At 38.6% G+C, this 17,837-nt stretch overlaps 1 protein-coding gene across 7 annotated transcripts in view; it reads right to left on the bottom strand.

Moving 5' to 3' along the window:
- The window catches only part of ATP9B (ATPase phospholipid transporting 9B (putative)), a 259,916-nt gene that overhangs the window by 137,830 nt on the left and 104,249 nt on the right, over positions 1–17,837 (bottom strand). For all 7 annotated transcript variants that reach the window (XM_023741212.1, XM_004386907.3, XM_012558598.2 and 4 more), the window contains one exon: positions 6,596–6,690. In XM_023741212.1, the coding sequence (XP_023596980.1) occupies positions 6,596–6,690 (95 nt within the window). The remainder of the gene's footprint in view (positions 1–6,595; positions 6,691–17,837) is intronic.

Genomic DNA, 17,837 nt, shown 5'->3' with positions numbered 1-17,837 from the left:
ACATGTACTATTTATCAAACATGATCACTGGTATCGTTACCTTTAATGTACCTATAATATGATTTATGATGAAATACAAATAAAGAAACGATTTTAAGCCCTCAGAGTCATGGTGCTCTCTCTTGATTCTCACAGACTTGTGGTATCATCAAGTCCCTTGGAAAATGCTTATAAAACTCACAATGGCTGGGGCTGGACCCCAAGATTCCAATATCTGAGGCTTTAGGTAGAGCCTGTGTATGCGAGTTTTGAAGTTACATGAATATGAGAGTACTCAGTGGGATTTAAGTAATCATCATATTTTGTCATAAATTTTATGAAACACCTTAATAAAATTAATAAATTCTATTGGCTTTTGCTCTAGCAGCTACCCCATTTGCTATAAGCATTTTCCCCAGTGTGGCTGAGCCATATCTCCACGATCTATATTTACAAAATGATACAGGAATGCCTTGACTGTGCACACACTGTAGCTACTTTCACTGAATTAGAGTTCTGAAGCAGGATGCACAGATGCTTTCGGTTACTTCATTCTTTGGTCACCAGAAAGTCTCCACAGATGATATCTTGAGTACCTTACTTTATAATTACAAAAGTATGTGTGTCAGCCTACAATTTTTATTTATTTAATTTTTAAAACTATTTTCATTAAACTAAGAGAAGTTATTTATTTACAATAAACTTTTTTTAATGAGGTATTTTTACTTGTGATCTGGTAAAAATAATCATATAATTTTAAAAATTTAATTCTTGATATTTAGTTGTTATTTTTAATATTCTTAATTGGCTATCGGAAACCTGGACAAAAACAAACAGCAGTTAAAAAAAAAAAATCTGTATTTACTAAAGGCCTTGAAAACACTAGAATTAAGTTTAAATGAGATAAAAGGCAAATAACGACAACAGTCCAAGTAAGTGAAGTGTTGCAGGATGTTGGCTGGTGCTGTCTGTATTCTCTCAAGCAGACGCTGAAATGCTGTGCCTGGTGCCTCACTCTGCCTGCATTCCTGCTCCTCTGTGCTCTCCCACGGAGGGCTGGAGTCTCTACTTCATCTCATTCACACTCGAGTTGTTAACAAGGCATCACCTGAAGATGGCTGCAGAAAGCTCAACTTGAATCAATAGACTTTCAAAGGAAAATTTCCTAATATGAGTACAGGTTTATGTTACAACAAGAGAGTAACTAGGAACAAAATTAATGGTGGGGAGGGAGGATGAGAGACTGACAACTCAAACAAGAAAGGAAAAGTCAGACCCAAACTCATTTTAGAGCAAGGTAAAAGGGGCTGAGACAGAAGCATATGGAAGTCTCTCAGCCCAACCTGTTGTGAGAGATTAGCACCATCCTCCCCTATTCCCAGTGCTAGCATGAAACAACGTGGAATGTGCTTCTGGTCCAGATCCAGCTCTCTGGTTCCTTCCTCTGACAAAAGGATGCAGGATCCTTGGCACAGCAGGTGCTATGCTCGTGGCATTGTGGCAGAGACTATATGATGGGGACTGGACCTGACTCCATGCCAAAGCCCACTACGAGCTGTGCCAGAGGTCTGCTCATGGGGACATCCCACAGTGTGTGGTGGGCTTGACACCATGAAACACCACAGATGCTGGCCAGGCCACTGGACCACTTGAAAGATGCTTCCAAAATTATGGGAAGGGTGGGGGCTCATAACTGAATTCCGAAAAGGATTCTCAGAACATTACAGGAGGATCCTCCGTGAAAGGTCCCACAGCAACCACTGAGTCTACACATACCAACTTGAGGTGGCCACAAGGCAAGCAGGCACTGTCTACACAACGTGCTTGTGATCATTAAGGTTGTGTGTCAGCGTGGCTGTGCCATGATTCTCAGTGGTTTGGCAGTTATGATGTAGTTTGGCAATCATATGATGATATGGTCACTTCCATGAAGAGATGTGATATAATGTGATCACCTCCATGATGGGATCTGCTGTGAGAAGCCAATCAGTTGGAAGTGAGTTTCCTCGGGGGTGTGGCCTGCATCGAATATCAGTGGACTTTCTGGCAAGGCTGGTGGGCTTTTGCTCATTCCGGATCTTGCAGCTGGCTCCTGTTCGTCTAACCTCCGGTTTTGGGACTTGAGCTAGCACTTACCTGCCATCTTGCCTGCCGATCTTGGGATTCATTGGACTTCGAAGCCCTGTGGCTACGTGAATCAGAAGAAGCCTCCAGCCTGACCCACGGACTGGCGATGTTTCAGACTCTACAATCACGTGAGCCATTTCCTTGATATAAATCTTTATATATATTTATATGCTTTACTAGTTTTGCTTCTCTAGAGAACCTAGCCTAAGATAACGCCAAACGATAAGAAGCTACACAGTTAAAGTGAGTAACGACTGAACCATGGAGTCCACACACACACCTACCTGGGGAGGGGGGCACAGGGCAAGCAAGCACTGTCTACACAACAGGCTAGAGGACATGAAGCTACACATTTAAACTACGTAATGACTCAGAAATTTCAGCTAATGACAGGAAGCTCTCCGGTCCCCACAGCTTCACTTGCCAGCAGAAACCAAAATGGGTAGGAAGATAATACCTGCCCATTCCGCCCGACATTTTCTTTATATCTGACTTGTGAAAGCTAACTCACATAGCACCGAGGGCGGCCTGGGAAACAGGTGTATGTATTAGTTTTCACGTTTCTAGAGAACAGAAACACTATAGTGGAGGGAGGGTGGGATGAAGGCTGGACAAACCAATTTTCCACAGTGGGTCTCTGTTTCAGCAGCTCTGACTACATTCTAACGAATAAAATCTATTTTCTACTTAATTAAGTCAATCTAGTTTGCACAAGAAGAAATACATCTTATAATAAATATAGAAAATACTACTAGCATGCTGAAGCAGCAGCTAGATGATTCCCGGAATAAGGCAAGTTTGAGAATCACCCATCATTTAAATATGACACTGTCATAGTAACTTCCAAACATGAAACTTTTATATAGCAGACTACCTTTTAATACATGGAAGCAGAGAAGAGCTAGCAACAGCCATCATTTCTACATGGACAGGAACACTTAGAGGAATGCATTTCATCACGTATATTAGACATCAAATGACTGAATAATGGTGCAATAATGAGAATGTCATTCAGAGCTTTTCACAATAATTTAAAAATCATTCTGAAGTTTTCAATAATGTAGGAAAGCCTCTGCTACTAGGTCAAGGGCAACATTTGTTTGCATTACTTAAAGGTCATTAAAACACATCCTTAATCATAACATGTGGTTCATTACAAATAAAATTGCCTTTCGTTCAATAAAACTAATTAAATATAAATGGTACTGTTTACTGCTATATGGATCTTTTGAAATAAATCAGCAAGTCATGATTTATTGAAAATTACTGTGACCTCATTAATAAATTTGCTTGATCACAAACGCCACAAGTCCATCTCCCAAGTCTGCGGTGCCTGGGGATGCCGCCTCCCACCGGACGCAGACAACAGCAACCTGAGCTGCCTTACAGGACTTGCAGCACAGTCATTATTAAATGACTCATTGAAATTTTAATCTTCTGATAACCTTCCGTGCTCAGGGATATGACAGCATTGGTGGAGATTGTTGGTGGGACCATCGGTTCTTTCGGAAAAACTCTAGCTTCACAAGTTTACTTATCTGGGTGTCACAATGGACACAATGCTTCCCAGATAATGTGACCAGCAGCTATCGACACAAAATCCCCAAATCCAACATTCAAGAAACACAGAGGCATGCTGAATGACAGTGAAGGACAGCAGAGCTAATAAATGAAAACCCAAACTGCCCTATCTGTATCCAAGAGGAAATTAGAGCTTTCCTCTCTGTGAAAAAAAAATCTATAAACAATATGTCAAATTACATGAAGCTACAAACTTAAGAAGTGAATCAGAAATTAAGTTAAACTTTCTTTTTTCTAGGAAATACTGCATTTTGGTTTTAGGGTCCTATCAAAAACTAAAATGATTTCATTGACCACAGGTTATTTCACCCCATTGCTTTCCTCTCTATCAAAGGGCACCGACCATGACATTTTAAAATTACTACTGTATGACTGTGTATTATAAATCTGTAAAATAAGCATTTTGCAATTTACACATACATCTGTCGCTAACAAAAATGAAAACATCCTTATAACATTAAATACAAGAAAATGTCACTTCCTATGATGACTACAAAGAGAATAATGCTCATAGTTACAGGTAATAACATGGTGGGTTTTTAACACTTTATTAAGATATAATTTACATGCAATGGATTGCATATATTTAAAGTGTACAATTTTATGAGTTTTGGTATATACATATGTCTGTGAAGCCATCACCACAATCAAGATACCAACACTTTGATCACTCCACAGTGTCCCGTGCCCCTCTGCAACCCAGCCCTCCCTCCACCCCCCAGCCCCATCAACCACTGACTGCTCTTACTATAGAGTAGGGCTTTTTTGCATTTTCTAGGACAAATGATCAGCCAACTTTATATATAAGGAATTCTTTAAAGACACACAATACAAAAATGAGCAGAGAACATGAACGAAGCTAATAAAATGAAAATATAAGAAACAGTCTTTCTTAGATATCTTTTCAACTTCACAAAAAAAGAAATCTAACTTTAAATAGGATAGCAGTTTCACAAAGGAGCCCTGGTGGCACAATGGTTAAGTGCTCAGCAATTCAAACCCACCCAGTGGCTCTCCAGGAGAAAGATCTGGCGGTCTCCTCCTGTAAAGATTACAGCCTAGGAAACCCTATGGAGCAGTTCTACTCTGTCACATGGCGTTGCTATGAGTAGGAATCAACGTGACGGCACCTAACAACAACAACCAGCTTCACAACTATCAGAACCAGACAAAGACTGAGAGGGTAATTGATTGATTAATACACAGTGAATATACAAGTTGTAGTCTTCTGGAGAGTATGTTGGAAAAAAAAACCAAAATCATAAAAACTATGCATATCTTTTGATCCAGAACCTTCTAGCTATTATACCATAAAAGGGGGTAGGAGGAGCTAAAACAGACTAACAAGTAAATCATGACATCGTTTATAAAATACAAAAATTGTTAACTCTGTCTTCATCAATATCAGGATGGTTACAGGAGTTATAACTCCTGAGCAGGTTAACCATTTACACCATCCAGGGACTCTCAACAAATATAAAAGGACTGAAACAATGCTGAATATGTTCTGTGACCATAATACAATTAAATAATAAATTACAAAAGATAACAGGAAAAACCCCAACTATTTGGCAAATAAACAATCCACTTCCAAATAACTGAAGGGTGAAATTCACAAAGAAAATTAGAAAACATTTTTAAATGATAATGAAAAGGCAACATACAGAGTTTGTGTGACACAGGTAAATCAGTGCTGAGAAGGAAATATAGCTCTAAGTGCTTATAAGAGAAAAGAAGGTCAAAAATCAAGGGTCTAACTTCCATCTTAAGCTAATAAAGAAAAGGAAATTAAAGACAGACTAACTAGAATGAAGGAAATAGCAGAAATCAGTAACAGAAAATGAACAGACAATAAAGATAATCAATGGAACCAAAAGCAAGTTGTTTGAAATGTTCGATAAAATGAATGAATCTCTAGCTAGACTGATCGAGGGGAAGAAAAAAAGAAGAGAGAAGATGTGGGACTGAAAGGGCAGATCCCACAACTACTATAAAGTAATGATGGAATATTATGAACTTTATACCACTAGATTTGACAACTTATATGAAATGGACTGATTCCTTAAAAGATATAACCAACAACTAACAAAAAATAAACACCAAATGCCCACAACTATGCTTTTGTAGAGAAGATGGGATATTCCCTGCATTATTGAGATCTGTTTTAGAGATCACCAAGAACACAGGAATCCATCAATACTGTTCTCCTCTCCAGTCTCACCCCTTGTCTTTTCCCCAGGTATAAAGGAAAACTCAGTAAGAGTGAAGCAAGAGGTTAGAAAGTGTGTTTCTCCTTCTTCCCTTGGTCTAAACCATGAACACATCCCATCCTCCTCATCAGAGAAGGCTCTCTGCCTTCCACAGGAAGACTCAGACATGGACACGTCCCTTCTCTTCATCAGAGAGGGCTCTCTGCCTTCCACAGAAAGACATGGAACAGATGAGATCAACACCATGTCAAGGGTATACCACAGCATCTAAATCCTACGGTCTCCCAAACCAGTATCACAACTAGCCTATTAGGAAACAGTAAATCAGCTAGCAATGATCGACACACCTAACACCCACCAAATTACCTCAACTTTGAAAATTACTCAACTAAGAAAGCCAAAAATAAACAAAGAATGAAAGAAAACTAAGTGCCAAGCCAATAGGGGCTTTCAAATCTACACCTGAGATGTGTTATGTGTGAAGACAACGTAGAAATTCTTTTGGCACTTTTCAATGACTCCTCATGAATAATGAAGAAATTATATGATGAATTTTCAAAGCATTACACTGGTCAGCTGGCATGACTGGACATGCACTGCGAGAAGGTGAGACAGAGACTCATTTACCCCCAGAGCACCGGTCAGCCGGCATGACTGGAGATGCACTGTGAGAAGGAGTGAGACCCTGGTGTGCTTACCCCCAGGGCTGGCAGCCTCTGAGTGCAGCTCACCGCCACTTTCAACTTCCAGTCCGTCTCACCGTCGAGCTGATCAGTTCTAATGAAGCATGAACCTTGAAATAAAGGAGAAAAAATTCACCACTCTTGAACAGTGTTACAGAAGGTCATTTCTGAGCCACAACTACTTTCAAACCAAGATTCCAGGGCACAAAGGGGTACAAAATGATATACCTAGATGCTCCCATTAACAAAATTCCTAAAAGATGAATTTTATTTGATTCACAAAATGAGTTTGCTGAAAAGACATAGGTCCTTAACTATTTTCTGTAATCATTTACTACTTCCTATTTGGTTTGCTTGCCTAATATTTAATATTAATTAGTACTTTATTTTAGAAAAACTATATTGATCATTTCTAACTTTAATCCATGTCTCTATAATAACAAAATAGTAAGTATGTACACAAAACTACTCAAAAGGGAGTGAGATATTACCTTAACAATAAAATAATAGATGTACCACAATAAAACATGCCTAATAATAAAAGCGAAAAACCCTGGTGGCATAGTGGTTAAGAGCTACGGCTGCTAACCAAAAGGTCGGCAGTTTGAATTCATCAGGCGCTCCTTGGAAACTCTATGGGTAAGTTCTACTCTGACCTATAGGGTCACTATGAGTCAGATTCAACTCGACAGCAAAGGGTTTGTTTTTTTTTTTGGTTTAATAATAAAAGCACAGCTAAAATGCTAAAACTCTGAAAAGTGCTATCATCATACTGACGACCGTACCAAATTTTGAGCATAGAAACATACTGGGGAACAAACACCCATTCACACCTTGACCATGCTCTCAACCCACTTCCTGGACCTCTCCTGAAGACAGACAAGCAAAACACAAATGACGTGCACATGAGGCTGGTCTCTGCAATGTTCTTTACGAGAACCAAAAGTTGGAGCAAAACACAAGAGGACAGTGGAGTAAAATGGAGCATATGCAGCAAAGAAAAAAAAAAAAGAAGAAGAGAAAACAAGAAAAACCTTCATATACAACTCTGGAAAGGCCTCTAGGATAGCTTTGGTTAAGTGAAGAAAGCAAGGTGAAGAACATCATGTAGGGAATACCTTTTATCAAAGAACAAGGGTGGGGAGAGGGGTAGAGTGTGTGAGAGTGTATTTAAGTGTGCATGTGTAAAAGTATGTAAATAAGTGTGAATGTGTTTCAGTGTGAATGTGAATGTGTGTAAGTGTGAACTGCTGAGTGTGTGTGAATGTGTTTGAGAATGAGTGTGCTTGAGTGAATGTGTATGTAAGGGTGTGTGAGTGTGAATGTGACTGAGAGCACATGAGTATGAAGTGTGTAAATGTTTGAAAGTGTGAGTGTGTGACAGCATGTGAGTATGAAGTGTGAATGAGCATGTGTGACTTGTGTAAGAGTATGAATTGGGAATGTGTGAGGGTGAGTGTGTGCCTGTGTATGAGTATGTGTGAATGTGTTTGAGAATGGAATGTGAGTGTGAGAGTGTAAATGTATGAGTGAGTCTGAGTGTGTGAATGAGTGTGAACTGTGTGTGAATGTGTTTGAGAGTGTGAGAGTATGTGAAGAGTGTGTGAATGTGTGTGAGTTGTGTGTGAATGTGAATGTGTTTGAAAGTATGTGAGTGTGTAATACCTATAGAGGAAAGAAGGGAAAGGGATAGAATCTACACATTTCTAAATACATGTTAGTTCATATTTTTGACTTTGAAACCATGTATATGTTTTACATAATTAAAACAGCCAAATTATAAACGTTTAAAAAAGCAATCCCTAAAAAAAAAAAGGGAAACATATAAAACATAATAACAAATTAACAATTTAACCTCACAGAGAATTCAAGTAACTTTTGAGGATAAAAAAAAAATTTAATTGTAAAATAAAAATCATGGGAAACCACACAAGCATATGCACAGCTCAGTGAATTATTATAAGGTAAATACCTTGGTAAACAACTGCAAGATCCCTTAGAAGACCCCACAAGTCCCAGATCCCAATAACAGCCCCGCCTTCCTTCCTTCAAAAGGAATGCTATCTTCACCTTCCACTTCTTGCTTTGCTTTAGAGTTTATTACTAAATGTGTATATATAGACACTACAGCTTACCCTTGCCTATTTTAAAATTTAATGTCTTTTAAGTCACTTTTAATCTAATTATTAGAATTATAAGTATAAACACCCATTCATGATAAAAGCACTCAGAAAACAATGAATAGAATGGAACTTTCAAAACACAATAAAGGGCAATTAAAAAAATCCACAGCTCACATCAAACTCCAAGGTGAAAAACTGAGAGCTTTCCCCTGAGTTAAGGAGAAAGACAAGGCTGCCCACTTGGGAGTTCCATAGTAATTAGGAAAGAAAAATAAAAGGCATCCAAATTAGAAAGAAAGCCTAGAACTGTCTTTATTCACAGGTCACATAATCCTATATACAGAAAATTCCAAAGAAAACTAGAGGTAATAAATCAACTCAGCTAAGTCACAAGATACAAGGGCAACACACAAAAACCACTTGTGTCTCTATACTACAGCAGTGAACAATCCAAAGGGAAGTTAGGAAAAGAATTCATTTTCAATAGCATCAAAAGAATAAAATATCTAGAAATAAATTTAACCAAGGAGGCAAAGGCCTGTACACTAAAAAACAAAGAAAAATTAAAGAAAAATTAAATAAGTGAAAAGACATCCATGTTCATGGACTGGAAGACTTAATATGATTAACATGTCAATACTAGCCAAAGTAATTTACAGTTTTAACACAATCTCTATAAAAATTCCAATAGCCTTTCGGAAAATTTGATCCTCAAACTCATATGGAAATGCAAAGGCCCCAAACAGTCAAAACAATTTTGAAAAAGAATAAAAAAGTTGGAGGACTCAAACTTTCCAATTTCAATACATACTACAGTGAAAACTGTGAGAGCCGGAACTCGACAAGACTGTCTTGTTTTTCCAGGCCTCACAAGTTTTTGACCTTTGACACGGTACAGTCTTACCACTTTTCTATCATTTGTTTTAGTGGAAAATATTTGAGTTTTCCTTCTCTGACAGGTTTCTGCCTTACACAGATTCCAGCTTTTGCAGGTTTTACTGTACAAAGCTATAGTAATAAAAAAAGTAAAGAACTGGCAGATGCATAGACATATAGACCAATGGAATAGAATTGAAAGTCCAGAAATAAGCCCATATATCTATGGCCAATTGAATTTCAACAATGGCGCTAAGTTCATTCAATAGGGAACAAATGGTCTCTTCAACAAATGTTGCTGTGACAATTGGATCTCCACGTGCAGAACAATGAAGGTGGACTCCATATCTCACATCATATTCAAAATTAACTCAGAATGGATCAAAACCCTAAATAAACCATTGCTGTCGAGTCGATTCCGACTCATAGTGACCCTATAGGACAAGGTTGAACTGCCTCATAGTTTCCAAGGAGTACCTGGTGAATTCAAATGGCTGACCTTTTGGTCAGCAGCTGTAGCTCTTAGCCACTATGCCACCAGGGTTTCCAACACCCTAAATATAAAAGCTAAACCGTATTAACTCTTGGATTTGACAATAGGTTCAGAGAGATGACACTAAAAGCACAAACAACCAAAGAAAAAATAAACTGGAATTCATCAAAATTTAAAAGTTTTATATGTCAAAGGATGTTATCAAGGAAATGAAAAGACAACCTACAGAATGGGAGAAAAAATTTGGGAACCATATATATCATAAGAGTTTAATATCCAGAATATATAAGAACATCTACAAGACAATAACAAAAAGACAAATAATCCAATTTAAAAATGGGCAAAGGACTTGAATAGACATTTCTTCAAAGAAGACATACAAAGATACAGAAATTGTCAACAGTCACATGAGAAAATGCTCAACAGCATTAGTCATTGTTGTAAGGTGCCATCAGCTGGTATCAACTCAACGGGACCCTACATACAACAGAACAAAACACTGCCCGACAGCTAACAGATACATGAGGAAATGCTCACAATCACTAGCCGTTAGAGAAATGCAAATCAAAACTATGATGAGATACCATCTCACCCCAACAGGGCTAGCATTAATCCAAAAAACACAAAATAATAAATGTCACAGAGGTTGTAGAGAGACTGCAACACTTATACACTGCTGGTGGGAATGTAAAATGGTAGCACAACTTCGGAAACTGACTGGTGCTTCCTTAAAAAGCTAGAAACAGAATTACCATATGATCCAGCAATCTCACTCCTTGGAATACATCCTAGAGAAATAAAAGTCGTCACATGAATAGATAAATGCACACCCCTGTTCACTGAAGCACTGTCCACAACAGTAAAAAAGATGGAAACAACCTACGTGCCCATCAACGGATGAACGGATAAACAAATTATGGTATATTCACACAATGGAATACTACACAATGATAAAGAACAATGATGAATCCGCGAAACATCTCATAACATGAAGGAATCTGGAAGGCATTATGCTGAGTGAAGTTAGTTGCAAAAGGACAAATATCGTATGAGACCACTATTATAAGAACTCAAGAAAAGGTTTAAACACAGGAGAAATCATTCTTTGATGGTTACAAGGGTGGGGAGGAGGGGAGAGGGGAATTCACTAACTAGATGGCAGACAAGAATTATCTTAGGTGAAGGGAAGGATAACACACAACACAGGGAAAGTCAGCACAAGTGGACTAAACCAAAAGCTAAGAAGTTTCCTGAATACAACCAAACACTTCGAGGGGCAGAGTAGCAGGGGCAGGGGTCTGGGGACCATGGTTTTGGGGGACATCTAGGTCAACTGGCATAACAAAGTTTATTAAGAAAACGTTCTGCATCTTACTTTGGTGAGTGGCATCTGAGGTCTTAAAAGCTAGCAAGCAGCCATCTAAGAAGCATCAATTTGTCCCAACTCACCTGCAGCAAAGGAGAAGAACACCAAAGACATAAGGAAAATATTAGCCCAAGAGACAGAAACGGCCACATAAACCAGAGACTCCATCAGCCTGAGACCAGAAGAACTAGATGGCGCCTGGCTACCACCAATGATCGCCCTGACAGGGAACACAACAGAGAGTCCCTGACAAAGCAGGAGAAAAGTGGGGTACAGAGCTCAAATTCTAGTAAAAAGACCAGACTTAATGGTCTGAGACTAGAGGAACCCCAGAAGACATGGCCCCCAGACTCTCTGTTAACCCAGAACTGAAGCCATTCCCGAAGCCAACTCTTCAGACATAGACTGGATTATAAAACATAAAATGATACTGGTGAAGAGTGTGCTTCTTAGTTCAAGTAGATACAAGAGACTAACTGGGCAGCTCCTGTCTGGAGGCGCAATGAGAAGGCAGAAAAGGGTAGGAGCTGGTTGAAGGGACACGGAAAATCCGGGGTGGAAACAGGGAGTGTGCTGTCACATTATAAGGATGGCAATTAGGGTCACATAACAATATGTGTATAAATTTCTGTATGAGAAACTAACTTGAGCCGTAAACTTTTACTTAAAGCACAATTAAAAAGAACAAAACAAAACACCGCCCAGTCCTGCACCATCCTCACAATTGCTGCTATGTTCGAGCCCATTGTTGCAGCTAGTGTGTCAATCCACGTCACTGAAGGTCTTCCTCTTTTTTTCTCTAACCCTCTGCTTTACCAAGCATGACGTCCTTCTCTAGGGACTGGTCCCTGCTGATAACATGTCCAAAGTACGTGAGACAAAGTCTCTCACCCACCCTTCTAAGAAGGATTCTGGCTGTTCTTCTTCCAAGATAAGCTTTATTCATTCTTCAGAAAGTCCAATATTCTTCACCAACATCATAATTCAAAGGCCTTAATTCATCTTCAGACTTCCGCAGTCACTGTCTATCTTTCGTATGCACATGAGGCCACTGAAAATACCATGGCTTGCGTCAGGTGCACCTTAGTTCTCAAAGTGATATCTTTGCTTTTTAACATTTTAAAGAGGTCCTTTGTAGCAGATTTGCCCAATGCAATATGTCATTTCATTTCTTGACTGCTGTTTCTGTGGACAATGATTGTGCATCCAAGTAAAATGAAATTTTTGACAACTTCAATATTTTCTCCATTTATCGTGATGTTGCTTAACTGTTCCAATTGTAGGGATTTTTGTTTTCTTTATGTTGAGGTGTAATCCATACGGAAGGCTGCAGTCTTTGATCTTCATCAGTAAGTGTTTCAAGTTCTCATTTTCAGCAACCATGGCCGTGTCATCTACATATCACAGACTGTTAATTAGTCACCCTCTAATCCTGATGCCATGTTCCAGCTTCTCGCATTATTTGCTCAGCATACAGATTGAGAAAGAATGGTGAAAAAATACAACCCTGACGTACATCTTTCCTGGTTTTAAACCACACAGTATCCCCTTGATCTTTTCGAACAACTGCCTCTCGGTCTATATACAGGTTCTTCATGAGCACAATTAAGTGTTCTGGAATTCCCATTCTTTGCAATGTTATCCATAATTTGTTATGATCCATACAGCTGAATGCCTTTGTATGGTCAATAAAACACAGGTAAACATCTTTCTGGTATTCTCTACTTTCAGCCAACATCCATCTGACATCAGCAATGATATCTCTCATTCTACATCCTCTTCTGAATCCAGCTTGAATTTCTGGCAGTCCCCTGTCAATGTACTGCTGCAACCATTTTTGAATTATCTTCAGTATAATAATAATTTTACTTGCCTGTGATATTAACGACATTGTTCAATAATTTACGCATTCTGTTGAATCCCCTTTCTTTGGAATGGGTACGAATGTGTATTTCTTCCAGTTGGTTGGACAGGTAGCTGACAAGTGAGTGATTCCAGCACTGCATCCATTTGTTGAAACACTTCAATTGGTATTCCATCAATTCCTGGAGCCTTGTTTTTCACCAGTGCCTTCAGTGAGGCTTGGACTTCTTCCTTCAGTACCATTGGTTCTTGATCATATGCTACCTCCTGAAATGGTTGAATGTTGAGCAGTTCTTTTTGGTACAGGGACTCTCTGTATTCCTTCCATCTTCTTTTCATACTTCCTGCATCATTCATTTTTTTGCCCATAGAATCCTTTAACATTGCAACTTGAGGCTTGAATTTTTTCTTCAGTTCTTTCAGCTTGAGAAATGCTGAGCATGTTCTTCCCTTCTGGTCTTCTAACTCTAGGTCTTCGTACATTCCATTATAATACTGTCCTTTGTCTTCTCCAGCTGCTCTTTAAAATCTTCTGTCCAGCTCTTTTACTTCATCGTTTCTTCTATTCACTTTAGCTACTCTACATTCAAGAGCAATTTTCAGAGTCTTTTCTAACAACCATTTTAGTCTTTTCTTTCTTTCCTGTCTTTTTCACAAACTTTTGCTTTCTTCATGTATGATGTCCTTGATCTCATCCCAGGACTCGTCCGGTCTTTGGTCACTAGTGTTCAATGAGTCAAATCCATTCTTGAGATGGTCTCTAAATTCAGGTGGGATATACTCAAAGTTGTATTTTGGCTCTCGTGGACTTGTTTTAATTTTCTTCAGCTTCAACTTGAACTTGTACATGAGCAATTGATGGTTTGTTCCACAGTAAGCCCCTGACCTTGTTCTGACTGATGATATTGAGCTTCTCCATCATCTGTTTGCACAAATGTGATCGATTTGATTCCTGTGTATTTCAACTGGCAAGGTCCTCATGTACAACCACCATTTACGTTGTTGACAACAGGTATTTCCAACGAATAGGTTGCTGGTCTTGCAAAATTCTATCACGTGATCTCCGGTGTCATTTCTATCACCAAGGCCATATTTTCCAACTACCGATCCTTCTTCGTTTCCAAGTTTCGCATTCCAATCACCAGTAACTATCAATGCATCTTGATTGCATGTTTGATCAATTTCAGGCTGCAGAAGTTAGTAAAAATCTTTAATTTCTTCATCTTTGGCATTAGTGGCTGGTGTGTAAATTTTAACAATAGTCCTATTTAACTAGTCTTCCTTGTAGGTGTATGGATATTATCTTATCATGGACAGTGTTGTACTTCAGGATAGATCTTGAAATGTTCTTTCTGACAATGAATGTAATGCTATTCCTCTTCAATTTGTCATTCCCAGAATAGCAGACCATATGACTGTCCAATTCAAAATGGCCAATCCTGGTCCATTTCAGCTTACTAATGCCTGGTATACTGATCTTTATGTAGTCCATTTCATTTTTGACGACTTCCAATTTTCCTAGATTCATACATCCTACATTCCACGTTCCTATTATTAATGGATGTTTGCAGCTATTTCTTCTCATTTTGAGTTATGTGAAAGTCCCAAAAGCTTTATTCCTTCCATGTCATTTAAGGTCGACTCCACTTTGAAGAGGCAGCTCTTCCCCAGTTATATTTTGAATGCCTTCCAACCTAAGGAGCTCATCTTACAGCACTCTATCAAACAATGTTTCTCTGCTATTCATAAGGTTTTCACTGGCCAATTTTTCCTACTCTGTCATAGTCTGGAAGCTCCACTGAAACCTGTTCACCATGGGTGACCTTGCTGGTATTTGAAATACTGTGGCATAGCTTCCAGCATCACAGCAACATGCAAGCCACCACTGTAGGACAAACTGACAGACAAGTCATTAGGGAAATGCAAATCAAAACCACAATGAGATACCACTTCCCAAAGTATTAGGATGGCTATAAGTTATTTAAAAAAAAAGGAAAATAACAAATACTGTCAAGCATATGGAAAAACAGGAACCTGGAACCCTTGTGCACTGTTGTTGGTAGTGTAAAACAGTACAGCTGCAGTGCAGTTTGGCAGTTCCTTAAAAGTTAAAAATAGAATTACCATATGACCCAGCAATCCTACTCCTAGGTATATACCTAAAAGGTGTCAAAGCAGGGACTCAAACAGATACATGTACACTAACGTTCATAGCAGCGCTATTCACAACAGTCAAAAGATGGAAACAACCCAAACGTCCATCAATGGACAAATAGATAAACACAATGTGGTCTATCCATACAATGGAGTATTATTCAGCCATAAACAAAAAAAAGTCATAGCACACGCTATGGCATGGAAGAACCTTGAAAATATTATAAAGTAAAATAAGTCAGACACAAATTTTGTGTGACCCTACTTATAAATCTAAAATTGGCATATTCATAGAGACAGAAGCAGACTAGAGGTTACTAGGGGCTGGGATGAGAGGGGAATGGGGAATGATGGGTACAAAGTTTCTGTTTGGGGTGATGCAAATACTTTGGAACTAGATAGTGGTAAAGGTTGCACAACACTGAAAGTAATTAATGCCACTTAACTGTACATTTAAAAAAGGTTAAAATGGCAAATATTATATATATAAACTTTCACAGACATGTACATATGCTTATGTCTATTTAACCATAATAAAAGTTTAAAAAACAGATTAAATAAGGAAAATATCAACCAAAAGTACTATTCAAACATTCGATCTTTGCAGTTAAAAGAGAAATACTGCATAAAACTTAAGTTAGCTTGTAAATATTGCACTAAAGAAACATTCATTTTCCACCAACTGCAGAGGAGATTACTTTCAATTGTACTGTCCCCACATTTATACTTCATGCCTTCCTTTATCTTTGTGTCAGTATTTGCTCTCATCCATCCATTTCATTTGGAATTATACCATGGATCAATGCGGTTCAAGAGTAGTGTGCTTACGTGAATGGCCCACTGCACACGTGGTCATTTAACAGAGCCCACGCGATGACATGTATTGGCCGGCTGCATTTCCTCTCCACTTCAGCAGTTAATTTCATCAATACCTTATCTCATTGCCTTTTCCCTTTTATCTAGAAGAAGAGACTGTCTTGTGCCAAGTCAGCTTTCAATAGCGACCCCTACAGCAACACTGAAGCACTAAATAAAAGGTTTCTCCACTATTTTGAAATAGTTCTTTATCCGTATTGACAACATAACTTTAAGGGTCCTGTATGATACTGGTTTTAAACTTTAAAGGAAGATACAGAAATAGTAAGATGACTTAGCAACACTACTGTTACCGGGAAAAGATAGGTGAACAACATTACAAAGTTTGTAACTGTGGATAGTAGTCATTTAGTAAATAGTTCACAACTTCCAATTGTGGGAGTTCCTAAGTCATTCAGCATTCAGAAAACACTTTTCCACAGAAATGATGTTGGTTAGTTTTTAGATATCTAATGTTGTTGTTAGCTGCTGTTGAGTCGGCTTCAACTCATGGTGACCTTGGATATAACGCTGCCTAGTCCTGTGCCATCTTCATGATGGTTGGTATGTTTGAGTCCATTGTTATGGCTATTGTGTCAACCCACCTCATTGAGGGTTTCCCTCATTTTTGCTGACCCTCCACTTTACCAAACATGATATCCAAAGTAAGTGAGTCAGTATCTAACAGAGTCTGTTAAAGCTCACTTAATCCATAAAGAGCTCGAATAATACATATGTACCATTTAAAAATGGTCAATATTAAATATCTATAATTAAAACAATAAAAATAAAACTGAATAGAAGTAGTGGTGGGGAGGTTGTAAATGCTGGCATGTAGTATGTACAAAAGTCAACTTATATCTTTAAAGAAGTAAATGACTTTATGAAGATTTTACAAGGATTTTCTACAAATATTCAGTAAGAACTTTGAATATGATGAAAAAGCAGCATCGTCAACTTCCATCTAAATTCACTTCAGCATTACGGCTATGATTTTCCTAACTCAGGTTTAGCTATAACACTGCTGTTACATACTTAAAGAATATTTACTGAATACCTACTATCCTGAAAGCACTATCCAGGGCCCAAGGTTCCTCCTAAACTTACTAAGGTTAGAGTCTAAAAAGTAAAGACAGACAAAGAGGACCAAAAATAAAGGAAGAAACACAGAGGTTCTGGAAGAAGCATATGGTATGAGATAGTTCAATCTCAACTTTGAGAAACAGAACTTATTTTTAATCATTTGGAGCACTCTGAAAGTCCATTCCGGAAACTGAGTGGTTGAAGCATTCCTGGGAAAGCCCCTGGGGTGGGGGTGGGGGGGAGTTCGATTGGGAAAATGCCTAAGATACACAGTTAAGTAAACAAAGACCTGTGACAGCGTGCATAAGGTATCCAGGAAACTCTCATTAGCACAGCAGTACACTACCACTGCGACTCTAGAGTGGCCTCTTTTGCCATTGACAGGGCTCTTTGGAACCTCAAGGGCCCAAAGGCAAAGGCAAAGAGACTAGTGCAGGGGTGGGG

Source organism: Trichechus manatus, unplaced genomic scaffold (assembly GCF_000243295.1).
Source record: "Trichechus manatus latirostris isolate Lorelei unplaced genomic scaffold, TriManLat1.0 scaffold00176, whole genome shotgun sequence".
Lineage (NCBI taxonomy): Eukaryota > Metazoa > Chordata > Mammalia > Sirenia > Trichechidae > Trichechus > Trichechus manatus.
Note: the sequence above shows the minus strand (reverse complement) of the source record. Positions and strands in the feature narration are given on the sequence as shown.